Below are 17,734 nucleotides of genomic sequence, written 5' to 3'. Positions count from 1 at the left end.
TCCTTTGTGGGAAGGTTTTTAACAATTCAGTTTCTTTAATCGATAAAAGGATATTCACATTAGCTGTTTATTCTTGAGTGTCTTTGGTAATTTATATTTCATCAGTTACTACTATGTTACTTTATTCCTTCTGCCAGATTTGGGGTTTAATTTGTCCTTTTTCTAGTTCTAAAGTTAGAAGTTTTTAGATCATTGATTTGAGACTTTCTTTTCTGATGTCACAGTTAAACATTTAATGGTATAAATTTCTCTTAAAGCACTGCTTTAGCTACATCCTACAAATTGTAATGTGTGTGTTAAATAGTATGGGAATGTCAGCAAAGATGCCATTGGGAAAATGATTTAGAAGCAAAGACCCAGAGGAGATGATAGAACAAGCCATGGAGGTATGGCACTCCAGGCAGAGAGAACAGCAAATGCAGAGGCTTTCAAAAAGAGGGTCAAATTTCTAACAGATGTTTGGGTGGTTTGGGGCTTTTTAGGGCCATGGTAAGGCCTTTGGCTTTTTACTCTGAGTGACATGGGAAGCCAATGAAGGATTTTGAATAGAGGATTGACATGATTTAATTTAGGTTTGAACAAGGCCTCCCTGACTTCTGTCAGGAGGGATGGAAGCAGAGATATCTCTTAGGAGGCTGTGCTAATAAGCAGGAAAACACCCCTCACCCCCCACAAAGATGTTCATTTCCTAATTCCGAAACCTATAAATGCATTACTTTAAGTAGCAAAAGGGCTTTGTAAAGGTTAAAAAAAAAAGAGAGAGAGAGAGAACTAAGGGTAGATTATCAGGTAGGGACCCCAGTATAATCAAAGTATTGTAACAGGGAGACATAGGTGTCAGAGTCTGAGAAGACACTGTGATCGCAGAAGCAGGCATTGGAGCCATATGGCCACAAGCCGAGGAATGTGGGCAGCCTCTAGGAGTCAGACTGGATTCTCCTCTAGAGCCTCTAGAATGAATAGGTCTGCTGACACTTTGACTTCTGATGTCCAGAACTATAAGATAATACATTTGTGTTGTTTTAAGTAAAATTACTTCAGTAATAATATGTTACAGCAGCATTAGGAAACCAAAACAGAGGCTTTGGTACTAATCCAGGAAAGAGTACAGTGGATGTGGTAAGCACTGATTAGATTCTGGATATATGATGATAGAATTTACTGAAGGATTAAATATGAGGTGGAGGGGAAAGAGAGGAGTGAAGGAGAATTCCAGGGTTTTGAATATAAGTAGCTGGAAGGATGGAGGTGTCATTTATTTTGATAGGGAAGCGTGGTTTGGGGGAACAGCTAAGGAGCTCTGTTTTAGACACGGTAATTAGATATGCAAGATGCTAAGTGAAATTCAAGGAACAGATCTAGACAGGTTGTATAAATGTGAGACTCATCAGCACACATAGGATACCATGAGCCTGGATGTGCTCACCAATAGAATGAGTATACCTAGAGTAAAAAAGTCTAGGTACTAAAACTGGGGTTCTCTAACATTTAAAGTTTGGGGAGATGAGCAAAGAAGACTGAGGAAGGGTTAGTAAGACCAGAAGAACACCAGAAGCTGGCTCTACCTTGGAAACCAAGTGAAAAAGAGTGTTTCTAGGAATGATGTTTATTCCTGTCAATTGGTTGTTGAACGTGAACTGAGAATTAGTCCTTGGATTCAACAATATGTAGAGATGACAAATGACCTTGGACAAAGGAGTTTAGGTAGAGTTTAGGAGACATAAGCTTGACTAGAATGGGTTCAAGAGAGGAGAGAGGGATTGGGTATAACAAGTTGGCAGCTCTTTCAGATTTTATGTAAGGTTTATAGAGACATGGGGTGGTAGCATGAGCTAGATACGGGATTGAGACTGTTACTTGTTTTTTATTTTTAGTTGGGACCCATACTAGCATGTTTTTTATGTTTACCTGTTGAAAATAATCCAGTAGATGAGAAATATTTACAGTATAGAAAGAGGGGAAATATCGATAATACATAATTAGGAAATAGTCCAGTAAAGGGGAAATATTGATAATATAGAATAATATCAGTATAAATATTGATAATACAGAATAGATAATCTATATAACCAATAGAATTTATAATAGACAGTATCGATATAGATACTATAGAATGGATGAAGAATTGCTAGAGCAATGTCCTGGAGTAGGGGAGAGGAAATAAGATGCAGTGGACAGGTAGAAAGGTTGGTCTGAGATGGGAACATAGATTGAACACCTATATTTTTAAAAAGGTAAGACAGTACCTGGTACAGATGCAGGTAAGTGGGTAGATGTGGTGATAGGAACTATGGACATTGTCTTTTGATCGCATTCATCTCACTCAAGTAGGAAGCAGCAGGCTTTGAAGCTGAGACTGAGGATGCTGGCTGAGGTAGGTGAGAAAAGAAGGTGTGAAACAAATACCCATTATACTCATTTAGAGTCCAGGCTTGAGAGGAGGAGATTTACTAGACTAAGGAAGTATAGTTCCCTTGCTGTCTCCAACATTATGTGTCTTGAGTGATCAAGAATTTTAAAGCAAGACCACTCCGCATTCTTGGGACAGGAAATTGTGAGACATCTGAGTGGAGCTGTTTCGTATATAGCAAGCGATATGAGTTGGGAGCTAGAATAAATGGTCTGGATAGGAGATGTGGGAGTAGTTGGCACCTAAGTGGTATGTAAAATCATGAAACTAGATGAAATTGCTCACTGTGAGGAGAGGAGTGTAGAAAGGAGAAAGGGCAGCATAGAAATAAACCTTGAGGAACTCTGAAATTCTTTGATGTCGAAGAAGACAAGGCAGCAAAGAAGACAGAAGAAATAGCCAGAGCAGTAGAAATTAAACAAAAAGTCTTCGAGAAAATCTAACCTCTAGGCCTGACAAAAAACACTTTGTAAACCAGGAACATAAGAGAATTTGCTCAGCCTGGTAACATCATACCAGGTGAAACGTAATATTAATGGGAACAGGCTGAGTCCTTTCACCAGACAATCAAAAACAAGACAAGGATGTCCTATTCAACGTTGTTCTAGAGGTTTTCAACATGGTGATAGTGCCTCATGTGGGGCTTTTTGCTAATTTAATGAGAAAAAATATTAACTCCCATTAATTTTTATTTCTTTTGATTTGTGAGAGTAAATTTTTTCCCCTAGAACATAATTTTCCCCCTAAAAACATAAATAGATGTTTTTATTTATTTTTTTTTTTAATTTTTTTTTTTAACATTTTATTTATTTTTGAGACAGGGAGAGACAGAGCATGAACAGGGGAGGGTCAGAGAGAGGGAGACACAGAATCTGAAACAGGCTCCAGGCTCTGAGCTGTCAGCACAGAGCCTGACGCGGGGCTCGAACTCACGGACCATGAGATCATGACCTGAGCCGAAGTCGGCCGCTTAACCGACTGAGCCACCCAGGCGCCCCAATAGATGTTTTTAAATGTTTTAGATGTTTATTCATTTTTGAGAGAAAGAGAGCGTGAGCGGGGGCGGGGCAGAGAGAAAGGGAGACACAGAATCCAAGCAGGCTCCAGGCTCTGAGCTGTCAGCACAGAGCCCGATGTGGGGCTTGAACTCGCAAACCATGAGATCATGACCTCAGCCGAAGTCAGAGGCTTAACTCACTGAGCCACCCAGGTGCCCCCATAAATAGATTCTTTAGCTTTGTTAGCTTTTAAATATAAGCATGAAGTGAGGGTTTAACTTTATTTTTCTCCAGATAGACCATCAAATACAAAACCAATGTACTGTTAATCCCTCCTTGTATGTGATGTTAACTTTTTTCATTCACTATGACAGCGTCTATTTTTAGATGATTCTATTGTAATTACTTTAGCTTTGTATTACATTTTAATTTCCTCTCTTCCATTACTCTTGCTCTCTTTCTCCAAGGTTTTTTAGCTATTCCTAGCTGTTTATTGTTCCAGATTAATTTGTGAGTAAGTAGGTCAGTCTTCCTATGCCTAAACATGGAATATGTTTGTTTATTTAAGTTTTTGTAATATTCCTCAGAAAAGTTAAATCACTTACTGTTACTTTAATACTGTGGGTTTCTTCAGAGATCTAGTCCCCTTTATTTCCCGTTAATTGCTTTCATAAAGATTTGACATTCCTTTCATTTTACTTTCTTTTTTCTAGTATATAAAAAATTGATTTTTTAATATATATTTATATTGTCTGTAGCTTCCTTAATGAACTCTTTATAATACTAAATTTTTGGGGGGTGACTCTCTTCAGTTTCCTAGATAAACAGATCATCTGTATTGAAAAGTCATTTGGTGGTCTCCTTTCTAACAGCTTTTTCTTTTATTTCTATTTCCCATTTGATTTCATTGGCTAGAAAGATCATTATATTATTGTTTAACTAATGGTAACAGTAAGTATAACATTAATAACATCTATTTTTTAAGGTAAATGATTCTAGTTTTCACCACAAAGTATAATGTTTGATGATTATTTAAAGTAGTATGTTCAGAATCTTTCTAATTTACTCAGAGTCAGAGTCATCAGAAATGAGTATTTAATTTATCAAGTGTCCTTTGTAAATAGTTTGTAATGAAAATGAGAAAGTTAACCTTAGATAAGGTGCTTTTTCTCCATTATACTGTATGAGATAAGATATATTATAGAACAAAGAGAGCAATTTTCTTTTTGTAATAGAGGAATTATCTTCGTATTTAAAACATATAATTAATTCCCTGCCTGTGTTTACTTGGCTATCTTAGGAAACATTTTTTTCAGCCAAGTATTCTTATACAGTCTAGCTCTGCTCTGATTCATTGGTGCATTGGTGAATCAGTGAGTTAAGTAGTGAAGAGAGTAGTCCACAGTGGTGAATCACCTGGTGGGAAGTGAATGGCAAGAAGGAAGAGAGGCAAAGAACAAGTCTTGAAATGATGAAAATATGGAAGACCACAGTATAACACATGGAAAGATGGTGGGATAGCTCTTCTTACAATAATTGATTGTCCAAACCCATATGCTTTTATAAACGGGCTGTTAATAATAAGCTGGCCCAGTCCCTTATGCCTATGAGTCTGTAGTTTATAATCTTGTTGGTCTGTCAGTTCGAGTTGTTTAGGAGGGAAGAGGAACAGCTGCGTCAGTCTAGTAGGTGTGATTCTTCAGTTTGTTTACAAGTCTTTGTTGACTGCGTTGAATAAAATTCTTGAATACTGCTGCAGTATATTGGGAATTAAGACCTATAGGCATGTGGTCCCTGTGTCACCTAAAAAAAATGTGTCCCAAATCCTGTCTTCAGCTTTGCATGCCAAATGCTTCTGTGGTAAGTATTTTTCTGCTTCATCCAGACCTCGATTCCATCACCACCAGTTTTCTCTTGTCGTTGTTTCCCTTCCAAGTTGCATTATCATAAGTATATTTATTTTTGATAACCCATAAGGATGGTGGACCTAGAAATGTTAGTAATTATCCTCTCAGTTCGATTTCATTATTTACTCATTGAGTGAAAACAGCAAAGGATTGAGTAGGTATTTCTCCAAAGAATCTGTGCTAATGGTCAATAAGCATAGGAAAAGATGTGTAATATCTTGCACCATCAGAGAAAAGCAAATTAAACCACAATGAGATAGCACTTCGCACCCACTAGGATGGCTATCATTAAAAAGAAAAGAGAGAAAAAAAAAGAAAAGAACAAGTGTTAGTGAAGATTGGAACCTTCATACATTCTGGTGAAAATGTAAAATTGTGCAACTGCTTTGGAAAACAAGTCTGGCAGTTTGTCTAAAGTTAAACATACGACCCAGCTATTCCACTCCTGCTGATGGACCCAAAAATAATGAAAACACAGAAACATGTATGTGAATGTTCATAACAGCTTTTTTCATAATGGTCAAACAAGTGGAAATGGTTCATTGATGTATGGATAAATAAACTGATCACCTGATGTATGGATAAATAAAATCTTGTGTATCTGTATAATGGCATATTATTTATCAGTAGAAAGGAATGAAATACTGACTGACATATTTTCCAGCGTGGAAGAACCTCCAAAACATCAAGTGAAAGAAGCTAGTTACAAAACCCACATATTAATATGATTCCATTTATGTGAATTACCCAGGATAGACAAATCTACAGAAAAAGAAAGTAAAGTTAGTGGTTGCCAGTAGGTAGTTTTTTTAAAAAAAATTTTTTTTTCAACGTTTTTTATTTATTTTTGGGACAGAGAGAGACAGAGCATGAACGGGGGAGGGGCAGAGAGAGAGGGAGACACAGAATCGGAAACAGGCTCCAGGCTCCGAGCCATCAGCCCAGAGCCTGACGCGGGGCTCGAACTCACGGACCACGAGATCGTGACCTGGCTGAAGTCGGACGCTTAACCGACTGCGCCACCCAGGTGCCCCCCCAGTAGGTAGTTTTAAGGAATGAGCAAAATGGGGAATGGCTGCTGATGTATATGGGGTTTGTTTTGGAGTGATGAAAGTGGTCTTGTGGTAATGGTTGCACAACTGTGAATATACTAAAAATTACTGAATTGTGAGGTTTAAATTGGTGAATTTTTTGGTATGTGAATTATATCTCAAGCCAGGTGCTTTTTGTACAGATTACTTTTTAAACTTCAGAACCTGAAATAGCAAACATTCGTCATCAAATTATTAAGAATAGTGGGTAACTCTATGAAACCTAGAAATCGTGTAATAGGAAAATAACAGTGTAAATCCAGAAGATGGGATAAGAAACAGTTAATGTTGAAGAAGAAACAAGATAGTCTTATGTAGCATGGAATTTTATATTTTTGTCATGGGATGTACTTGTGTATGGGTATTGTATATAGCATAAAGGCTGGAATATAATGTCAAAAATTTTCAAAAGTTGCTGTCACAGAGTGGAGAGGTTGGAGATATTTTCATTTGTCTGTCTTACTGTGTATCTGCATTTCCAATGTATTTTCTTTTACCCTCACATCTGCTACTTATTGTTTAACACTTCTTCATCTTCGTAAGTGTTGTGGTGGAACACGTGGTATCATGGATCCTTGTGAAATGTCTATGAGACAAAGCCATCACCAGTGTATTGACCAGAGTGTCCCACCTATCTTCTTTTCATGCCTCTGGAAGAGTAAAAAATGAACTTCAATATCTTTGCAGGTTATCAATGCTGCATTGGCTTTAGCAGCAAAACCACAGAGTAAACTGGCCCAAGAGAACATGGATCTTTTTAAAGAACAGTGGGAAAAACAAGTCCGTGTTCTCACAGATGCTGTCGATGACATTACTTCCATTGATGACTTCTTGGCTGTCTCAGGTAATGAGCTGGTTCCCCAGAGAAGCCTGTGAGAATGTGCATAATAACTTCTAAGTCACAGTAATGGACAATCAAAACACCCCCAAGTCTGGGCAAGTAAATTATTCTAGCAATAATATTGTGCTGGTTTTGATTTTAATTAAAAAAAACAACAACAAACTACCACTGGCTCCTAAACAGTGGGAGGTGGGTTGCAGTTGTTTCCCTTGTGGTGGGGCTGGTCTAGATCTTAGAAGCATGAATTTGAAATCTGGCTGGCAGTTTTCTCCCATTTGTATAGAGTAATATTTTGCATCTGTTGACCTGTACAGCACCGTGACCATCCACCTCTCTTGAAGCTATTGTATTTAGAAAAAACATTGACCTGTGTCCTGTGAGAGGCTGTGGTTATTTATTGTAAGCCTGTGAAACTTTAGAGGAGAGGTTTCCAGCACCATCATCTTTAGTTCATTTTTTAAAATAAATTTTCCCCCTTCCTGGAAAGCTTCTTCCTCTCTCCCTCGGAAATGATCATAGTTTAACTGCCTACTTTTTAAAGGACTCTGTCTGCATGGTGCACGGATAGAAAACAGAGAGGAAATATTTAAGTGCCATTTAATTATGAACTTGCAAAAAGTAAATCTGGGTAATTCACCTCACAAAAACAGTTGATTTCATTATATAAACATAAACTGGTAATGACATAGTAAATTGCATTCATATAGAAAATGTCTGTCAACTGCAATTCACTGTTTATCACACAGATAAATTTCAATCCATCTCCTTCACATCGAGCAAGTATAAATGCATTCTTCATTTAACAGGGCCTCTGCTGCCCTTAGCTACATGCTTGCTCTCTGGAGGTGCCAGGCCTCCTGAGGCTAGTGGCTGTGGGCAGACTCAGCGGCTGGGTACTTGTAGGGCTAAAACTACCTGTCACCCTAGGGAACCACAGGCTGGAATGTGGGAGATGTGTCTGTCAATGGAGCTTGAAAGAGAAGTGGGGCTTAAGTACATGCACAGCGCAGTCCTCCCGCAATGACCTATATATAAGGTTACAGTGTGTTCTGCATACCAATGTCCTCCTGTCTCTGCCTGTTCTCCTTGGGGTTGGTAGCTTTGGATGTAGTTGAAAGAGTGGGGAACAGGCAATCCATAAACTGCAAAAAGAGGGGATAAACCATGCTGCTGCAGGACTGCCAAATTGCAGGTGCCGGTACTTGAAAATGAAAACCCCATTTGCAAGCACATCTTTGCTGGTGCCAAAAATGCAGCAATGGCTTTTTTGGGAAATCTTGGCCTTCTGTTGTTTTTCCCAATGAAGTACTGAGTTATTCTTTTTCATAGGTTTAGAGAAAAACATTCCACCTTCACAGCACACTTTTAAGCAAACAAATTCTGAAACCTAAATGTAAAGCCCCCCTCCGGAGATAGATACTACATTCCTAAACTTACTTCTTGTGATGAGGTTGGGTATATATCTCACGCTTGGTCTCAAGGGATTTTCAGTCCTTCTTACAGCAAAATAAAATGTAATAGAATCAAATGTCCCTCATGCAACATTCTTCAAATTGGAGAACAAAGAGGCTTCTGCAGTAGCATTTAGTGGCATCCAGGCAGTATCTTTAGGGTATATGACATAAAACAGAAGAATGGTAAAGAGAAATTAAATTCTTTAACAGATACACTCTTATCTGGTGAGCATGTTCAATTTTTATGCAAATGTGGGAAAGTATAAGGGCTGACTTGATGGAAAGGAGTCTAGACCGTTGCTATTTAGGAAATAAAAATACAGAACAGTTCTCTGAGTCAGGAAGTGTTGGTGTTTTCAGAGTATGTGAATTCAGAGGTCTACAGGTTTTGTCACAGGTTTGCTTAGTATCAAATGATTAATATTCATAATTCTTCTGTGCTTTATAGGGGCATGGGATGAAGGGGAGGATACAAGCAGATTTCTGTGCAGAGTTCTCCTCAACTGACTAGTTAGTTGTTGGCATTCACACTCTTTTATACCTTCACACACCCACCTCACCCATGGAAATTTGAGCATCTTTTCATGGTAGGATGGGGAACTAGAGATGTCTAACCATCTCACCTGACACAGTCTTGCTAGGGAAGTGACTGGCTGTCATCACAAGGAATGCCACTTTGAACTAGGCAGGCCCCTACTGGTCTCCAGTCCTTAGCCCTTGTACAGTTCACAGCATCTCTAATTGTGCACCGTGGATTGGAGAGGAGGTGTCAGTCTGCAGCATTCATGGATAGTCTTTAGACAGTAAGTCGTGTCTTGTCCTCATCCTGATCTTCCCCCTCTGCGGGTTTCTCCTTGCCCTCTGGCATGCCGGTGCTTCAGTAGTCCTGTCTGTGAAGTAGGCATGGCTTTGAGTAGACGAGCTGCCAGGCAAGTGCCCAGCACAGAGTCTAGCTTTGGGTGGTGGGTTTCATAAATCTATACTAAATGCAAAGTAAGGATTGTGCTTGACTCCTTGGAGTGGTTGTTTTCTACTGTATTCTGATACCTCTGGCAGTGTGATAGTTTTTAAGGAATATTTCCAATAAGGATTTTCTACCATGAAATCCTTCTTGGAACTCATGGGGCCTAGAAATTTGCTGAAGCCTGCCCACTAGCCAAGAACCCCCTCTAAGGGAAAGTTATTTAGGGAATAGGACTGAGAGGACTTTTTGTTGCTTTATCTCTATATTGTTGCTGGATATTCTGTCCTGTTGGTTCCAGAAGTTCCCTCATACCTGCCACAAGCCCTGTCTAAATTTGTCACTCAAAAACTAATGGTAACTTTGTGTATAATTTGGTGAAGCCCCCAAACATTTCATGAGGCTGCAGGGCAAGGGAAACTTGACAAAACTCTGTGTTACAATCAAATCGGAGACAATGGCATTTGAAAGTAGGGGGACATGCCTGCCATCCCAGGGAAGAGGGAGTGGAGCTCCTTTTCACCAAGCTTTTTTCACAATGTGCCTTGTAAATATTGGAGATGTTAAGATGCTAGAGCGCATTCAGCAGACCACAAGTATATTTATATTGACTGATCCCTTAAGGACAGGAGTTTGAAATTTATCAAAGTGATAAAGACTGTTTGAATTTCATTTGAATTGTATTTGATAAACGTTTTCCATGGAAGTGCAATTTACTTTCTTGTGCATTTATTCTGCTTACATGTGGAAGCTTTAGTGTCTTCTTTTTTTTCTTTTAATTCAAGTGTTTGGTTAGAGTGGTTCCAATTGGGTTTATTACATTTTTTACCACGTGCTCTTGGAAACAAATAGTATATTGCATTAGATACATTAGGGCAACACGTAAGAGTGGTAATTTGTACTTTTTCTTCTTCATTAAGGGTCACCGTGCCCAATTTGGTCTTATTGGAAGGCCATTAAATAAAAGGATTACAATATCTAATTTTTTGTTTTTGTGTTGAAGAGCAAAAAAAACTTTGAAGATAAGGTAGTGAAGATAGGTTTGATTTCTGACTCCCCTGCCCACTAGCTGTGTGACCTTGGAGAAGTCCCTGCCCTGGCTTGCTCATTATTTAATGGTGATTTTTTTTTTTTTTTAATGGCTACTATGTAAAGAGTTAAATGTCAAGCCCTCAGTATTTCCTGTTATAGATTAAGTCCTCTATATAAAGTATTAAAATATTATCATTTCATATGTGTGCATAAGGTTAATACCAATAAAGATATCCAGAACAAAGGGTACACAGAATGGGCCCTGTTACATATCATGAATTGAAGTATGAGTTGATGCAGCATTCTGGAGAATTCCAGTTGGCTTGGTTCCTAGAGGCCAATTAGGCACTGCATATCTACTTTAAACATATATATGCCTTTTGAGTTAGTAATCCTATTGCTAGAAATTTTTTTCAGGGATATGTACACAAATGTTTGCCAAAATACCTGTACAAAGTTGTTCATGTCAACCAAAATGTTGAAGAGAAGACTGGATAAGTAAATTATGGCCCCTCCATCTATTCAGTAAGGTACTTTGCAGCCATTAACATGAATGAGGCAAATGGGTGGATGCAGGCCTAGAAAGGTTTTCAAATGAAAAACATAATAGTGTCCATAATATGGTCCCTTGTTAGATAGACTGTTGTATATGTGACTTTTTTTCCTGTTAGAGGCACCTCCCAGTGATGACTGTTTAACAATTGAGAGTCTTTAACAGGGTATAGATTGGTGTGTCTAACCATAAGGGACCCATGCTGAGGTTCCTTGGAAATTCAATTAAAGCTGAAGTAACTTAAGATTTTAGTTAGCCTGGGTACCTCCAACCCTCTCGTGTTTGTGCACATTCACTGGAACCTCGCTTCTCCCTTAAGGCTCAAGTGCAGAGAACAGGATTGATGTTGTGTCCTGGGTATGTGGTAGCCTCAGCTGGATGGGGCTTTCCTAGAGACAGCTGTTCAGTGACGGTAGACACTATTACTTTAGTCAGCTTCCTGAAATAGAAGGCTTCCTTTGTTGCTAAAGAATAGCAAGCCCTTCCCTGGTTTAGGTTCACTGGAAGAAAGCCAGTGTGAATTCAAGAAAGTCTAAATTGATTTTTAAAAACATAGGTGTCTAGATGAAGGTTAACAAATCACTGGTGAAAGTTTGGGCTGTTTTGCTTAATGAACAAAAAAGAACGTCATGCTTCATTGATTCTAAGATGGGCTTCCTCCCCCATACTAACAATCCTGAAACAAGGATGAGTTTTAAAATCAATGATACAAGAAAACATTGGTTCATAGTTTAGTTAGTGATACTTTTTCTTTCCCTTCCTGCTGCTTTCCTTTCCTTAAACAAAATACAGTGTAAAATGTTTTAGGTTCAGCAAAAGCAGCAGTTCTTTTTTTTTTTTTTTTTTAATGTTTGTTTATATTTGACACAGAGAGAGAGACAGAGCATGAGTTGGGGAGGGGCAGAGAGAGAGGGAGACACAGAATCCGAAGCAGGTCCAGGCTCTGAGCTGTCAGCACAGAGCCTGACGTGGGGCTCGAACTCACGGACCGCGAGATCATGACCTGGGCCAAAGTCGGACACTCAACCGACTGAGCCACCCAGGCACCCCTAAAAGCAGCAGTTCGTAACCCACAGGTTGGTATGGTGTGCAGGCCCAGTACCACTGTGTTTAGTTTAATTATATAGAAAGTTTGTATATAAAAGATGCTTCCAATGGGCTCCCCATCCATTCATTCTTATGAATGGTTCAAATAAATATCCTTCCTAAAATTTGTTTATGTAAAAAGTTTAATAGGTTTTCTCTGTTGATAGTACAATGATAGAAACCCTACAGGTCCCCACTTCTTTTTGAATTAGTAGACACAAAATTAGGGTTTTCTTTGCTTTACCGTGGTAATTCATTTTTCTTTTCTGTAATAGGAATTCACACTGTATTCTGGCTTTCACTGAAAATAATTTATTTAAAGAAAAGAAAGAAAAACTTTTAGAGCAATTTTAAGTTCACAACATAATTTAAGAGAAGCGTACAGAGATTTTCCATCAGTCTGTAAACCCACACGTGCACAGCCTCATCAGCATGTCCCATCGTAGTGGCACATTTGTTACAACTAATGATGTATCTAAAGTATTCACTGCTCTAAAAATCCTCTATGTTCTGTCTGTTCTTCCTACCCCCTCTGACTCCTGATATTTTTACTACCTCCATAGTTTTGCCTTTTCCAGAATGTCCTATAGTTGGAATAATACAGTATGTAGCCTTTTCAGATTGTCTTCTTTCATTTAGTAATATGTATACCATGTCTTTTCATGGTTTGATAGCTCATTGCTTTTTAGTGCTGAATAAAATTCCATGGTCTGGATTTACCTCATTTTATCCATTCACCTACTGAAGGACACCTTGGTGGTTTCCAAGTTTTGGCAGTTATGAACAAAGCTGTTGTAAACATCTGTGTGCATGTTTTTATGTGGACTTAGGTTTTCAACTCCTTTGGATAAATACCAAGGAGTGTGATTGCTGGATCATATGGTAAGGGTGCATTTAGTTTTATAGGAAACATGTTTTCACCAACTCTCTTTTTAATTCTTTACATGGTTATTTCTTTCGCATTGTGATTGTTTTCATTTTATGCCACTGTACCTTTAGTCTCGGAACAGAGACCCTTACAGAGTTCCTGTCTCTGGTCTCTTGGGAATTACAAAGGCAGTGCATTGTGGTATACTGTTCTTTGATAGATCTACTAAGTACCACTTGCCTCTGCCTCCATTTGACATGAGAGGAAATAGCACCATGACCACTATCTTAGTTTTGAGTATCTTAAGAGGTCAAGCTTATTGTTCCCTCCCTTCCAGACATTGTCATATATAACTTGACTGAGTATGTTAGCAGAGGCTGTGAGGGAAGGGTAATGGCTTTTGGAAGTGGATTAAATCAGGAAGCAGTCCAGAATAATGACATGTCGATGCATAAGGTGGCCAGGACTGGCAAAGAAATGACCAGATATGTTTCTTAGATTACTTTTGCCCTAATTGTTCTAGCTCTGCCAGAAGAACTAGGGCCATTAGTCTTTCACCTATTGTACCTGGTACTCTCTTGGCTTAATTAAGTGAGCATATCCTCTATGAGTTCTTGCATGTCTTGAAGAAAGCTCCTTTCTGAGCTGGGAGGCAATGGCTAGATGATGACGTGGTGGCTTTCCTTTATGTCACTCTCCAACCAACTTCACGGAGTCTGAGGAGCCCTGTCATTTGGGCCATATCCTCGTGGTCCCTTCAGTTCTGGGTGAGAACATCCCCTTTTACCATTCTGGGTTAGCCCTTACACATTGACCTCATCCATTTTAATGGCTGTATAGTACCCATAATATATTACCTACTGTCCTTAGACATTTTGGTTGCTTCCACTTTGCTTTTATTATAGATGAAGCTAAAGCTAACTCAGAGGTTCCCAGTATCCAGTGTCAAGCATTTTGCTTTGAGGAAAAGTAGGTTTGGTGGGTCCTCAAAATGTCAGCTTAACAGGATTCAAGGGTTTTTGTAAATACCACAGCAAGGTACCCCCTGCACCCATGAGAGGGTTACTAAATGTTTTGCTTTAGATGGGCTTCCTCTGTGCCCTCCAGAGGAGGCTTCAGTCTCCTTTCCAGCGCCTTCTATCCCAGGGCTGTCCTGGCTTCTTGGGAGATGGTCTGAATACATTGGCATCTACTGAGGGAGGGGCAAGAGAATGGAAGGAATGAGACTTATCGTGAACCCCTCCCTCTGTTTTAGACTTTGTTTTGGGACATTAGGTCAGTGAAATTATTTAAAGAGAAGTTAGTAGATTTCTATAATCTGAATTTTCTGCCTGGTTTGCAAAACACCTGTGCCTTAAAAATCTCATTTGACCTCTGTCTCTCCCTCTTTCTATAAACCTGGAATGCAGATTGTTATTCTTGGAGGTGATTACAGTTTGAGTTTCTGTGGGACAGTTTTAATCCAGTGGTTAGTCTGGTCTGTTCAGTGAAATGATACATGAAACGCTTTGGCACTGCAGCTGGCACAAAATGAGCACTCAGTGAACGATAGGTGCCAACTTAAAATTTTCCCCTTCTAGTGGAATGCCTTCTCCCTCATTCAGCCTTTTGTTTGTTCTTCAGAAAATCACATTTTGGAAGATGTGAACAAATGTGTCATTGCTCTCCAAGAGAAAGATGTGGATGGGCTGGACCGCACAGCTGGTGCGATTCGAGGCCGGGCTGCTAGGGTCATCCATGTAGTCACCTCAGAGATGGACAACTATGAGCCAGGGGTCTACACAGAGAAAGTCCTGGAAGCCACCAAGCTGCTCTCCAACACAGGTTCGGGGACTTCCTCCCTTCCAGTGCTCCCCACACACAGATGGGTGGGCCGGGCCATCCTGGGAGTTCAGGCCCTGTGGTTAGGAAGGATGAGATCAGGATGTAGATCAGGTCTTCACACAACATGTCTGGGTTGGACATCAGACCTTGAGAAGTTGGTCAACCAAATTAAGGCCTTGAAAACCCCTTTCCTTCATGTGTCCCACAGCTAATGATGGGAATAATTCTGAACACACTATTTAAGGTGAATTTTTGAGTAAAGTCTCTTGTTAGTGGATAAATACCAAATTAAGGAGAGTCTTAGTTTTAAGCGAGGCCTCCTGTTTATCTCACTTCAGTTGCTCACCCATCCAAATCCTGTATTGCAAAATCTGGTTAGAGACAAAGATGATTTGAGTCTTGGTAAAATATAGCATTTAATTTATTTCAACTGTAAATACTCCTCACATAGGTAGAGGCAGATGCTCTTCATCATATACCTCATCTCCTCCTGTCTGACTGAGGGATTGAGGGAGGGCTGGTAGAATGATCATGTCTGCTGGCCTAGCAGGATCTGCCCTGCCTCTTTCTCCACAGTCATGCCACGTTTTACTGAGCAAGTAGAGGCAGCTGTGGAAGCCCTCAGCTCGGACCCTGCCCAGCCCATGGATGAGAATGAGTTTATTGATGCCTCCCGCCTAGTGTACGATGGCATCCGGGACATCAGGAAAGCGGTGTTGATGATAAGGGTGAGTAACTGCATTTCAGACATTTTAACAGCTTCTTTCTTATCATTTGCTAAACTTGAGCAATGCATCATTCTGGAACTCAGCAGATGCGGTGGCAGTATATTAAAACCATGAATCTAAAAGCTGTTAGAATGAGATATATTTAATTATGTTGTCTAAAATGACTTTTACTCGCAAGTTAGAGCCCAAACTTGGGCCAAGAAGGGGAGCTAGTGTGAACTGGCTTTGATGATTTAGTTTCAGGCAAACAGCTACCACACATAGGAGGCTTCTGGTAAGTTAGAGGGATACTACACAGAATAAAGGCTTTTCGGTTATTTGCAGAGAATGGAGTATTTCTTTAATGCAAGTTGAAGTTACTGTTCACATAGAATACGTTCTCTCTCCTCGAAGGGGTGGCAGGGAGGCAGGAGGCTCCTGGGGCCCCAGTGTGTTGAGGCTAAGGAGGAGTGCCTATGGCAGACCCTTGAGAAACTACTAACCCCTCTGTAATACAGCCCAGGGGCTGGTGCCAGGTCTCACAGCTATCTTTCCCTCGCAATTTCCCTAGCGATTGATCCCTCACATGCTGTTAGGAGTATGAACATATTGCTCTGGAAGCTGAGAGCAGGGATAATTCTCACCAGGCCACCTGGGGGTCCCCCAGGCCTGGGCCGGGCCCTCCTCTAGCTGCCCAGCCTGCCTGCTGCATACATGGCTATTGTGCCGTGTTGTCAGTGTAGTGAGGTCAGGGGAGTGTCATTTACATGGTTTGCTCGTCCAGCCCTTCAAGCTAGGCAGGGATTCTGTCCCATTTTTTTTTTTTTTATCCTCTCAGTTTGGCATCCTGTAGAACCTAGTCAGACCGTCAGCTGGAAACAGAGGCCATTTCTAAGGCAGTTGCATCAGGCTGGACCCAGTTCATATGCAGTGTAGAAATACTTGGGCAAGACTGTACCTCTGGGTAAGGAGGAAAGATAAATGTTCTTGGATTTCCTGGTTGGCTGCTGGCTGTTCCTACAGGTCCCAGGTCCCCTGGATGTGTTGGAGGTTGGGGGCAGGGAATTGGTTCTTCTTGCTTTCTCCATCCCTTCATTCCTGTGCTCAAGAAGAATCCTGGCCTGGTTGAATAACAGGTTAAACCCAGCAGCTCTGTCTCAGTGCTGTGAAGGGATCCCAGGTCACATAAACCACTAGTAATGAACACAGCCCTATTATTCCAGAGCTCTTTTCCACACTGACAGACAGCTAGAAATAAAAAGAACATTAATGATAAAAAGGAGTCATTGGGTGTCTGAGGTTAATGCTTTTGGGGCTTAAAGTGTGACAAAAACTGCGTACATGCCAGGAAATGCATGCAGATCCTAGAGTCCTGTTGTGGGAGAGCAGGTCCTTAGAGCAGGCAGGCCTCCTAAGACTCCTCTTCTAGAGCTGTGTCTGTGAACAGGTGCCTCCTCTCTTATCTTCTCTTAAAACAGAGGTGCTAGTGGTTGATGGTTTTAATTAGCTATAATGTAGATAGTGTGCCCAGCACAGGGCCTGGCAGTGGGGTAGCTGTGCTGGGCACCAGGATGGCCACAGCCCTGGCAGAGGCGTACACAGCCGCGTGTGCTAGAGCCAGGGCACAACTGAGGCCTGCGAGGCAGCTACACTGCAGGCCCTGGCTTACTGCTGTGCACTTGGACTCCATTCCTATTTGAATTCAAGAATCATCCTTCCATCCCCCAAGCCTCTCAGTCTTGTGTCTTGTCCTCCTCCTACCTCAGCTTGCCTTCCATAGTCACACCTGGTCTTTGTCATTTCCAGCGTCCAGTGTCCTTCTCTGCAGCCCCCACTGTCCAGAATGTGACAGTCCTCTGAGTCTTCCTCACCTGTCACCCTTACCCAACCACGCCTGTCTTTGCTTTGTTCCTTTTCTAGCTTTTTGCATCTCTCGTTAGTTAGTAGACTCTCTTTTGCCCCATTCACTTCCTTATATGGCTTTGCACAATCCTCTTCTCTT

At 40.5% G+C, this 17,734-nt stretch overlaps 1 protein-coding gene across 2 annotated transcripts in view; it reads left to right on the top strand.

Annotated features, from left to right (window-relative positions):
- CTNNA1 (catenin alpha 1) overlaps window positions 1-17,734 on the top strand; it is a 177,995-nt gene that overhangs the window by 151,920 nt on the left and 8,341 nt on the right. For both annotated transcript variants that reach the window (XM_019424314.2, XM_019424316.2), the window contains exons 11-13: window positions 7,094-7,250; window positions 14,825-15,025; window positions 15,602-15,753. In XM_019424314.2, coding sequence (XP_019279859.1) covers window positions 7,094-7,250; window positions 14,825-15,025; window positions 15,602-15,753 — 510 coding nt within the window. The remainder of the gene's footprint in view (window positions 1-7,093; window positions 7,251-14,824; window positions 15,026-15,601; window positions 15,754-17,734) is intronic.

Source organism: Panthera pardus, unplaced genomic scaffold (genome assembly GCF_024362965.1).
Source record: "Panthera pardus isolate Hobbes unplaced genomic scaffold, ASM2436296v1 HiC_scaffold_2, whole genome shotgun sequence".
NCBI lineage: Eukaryota > Metazoa > Chordata > Mammalia > Carnivora > Felidae > Panthera > Panthera pardus.
This window is presented reverse-complemented; position numbering and strand designations above follow the sequence as displayed.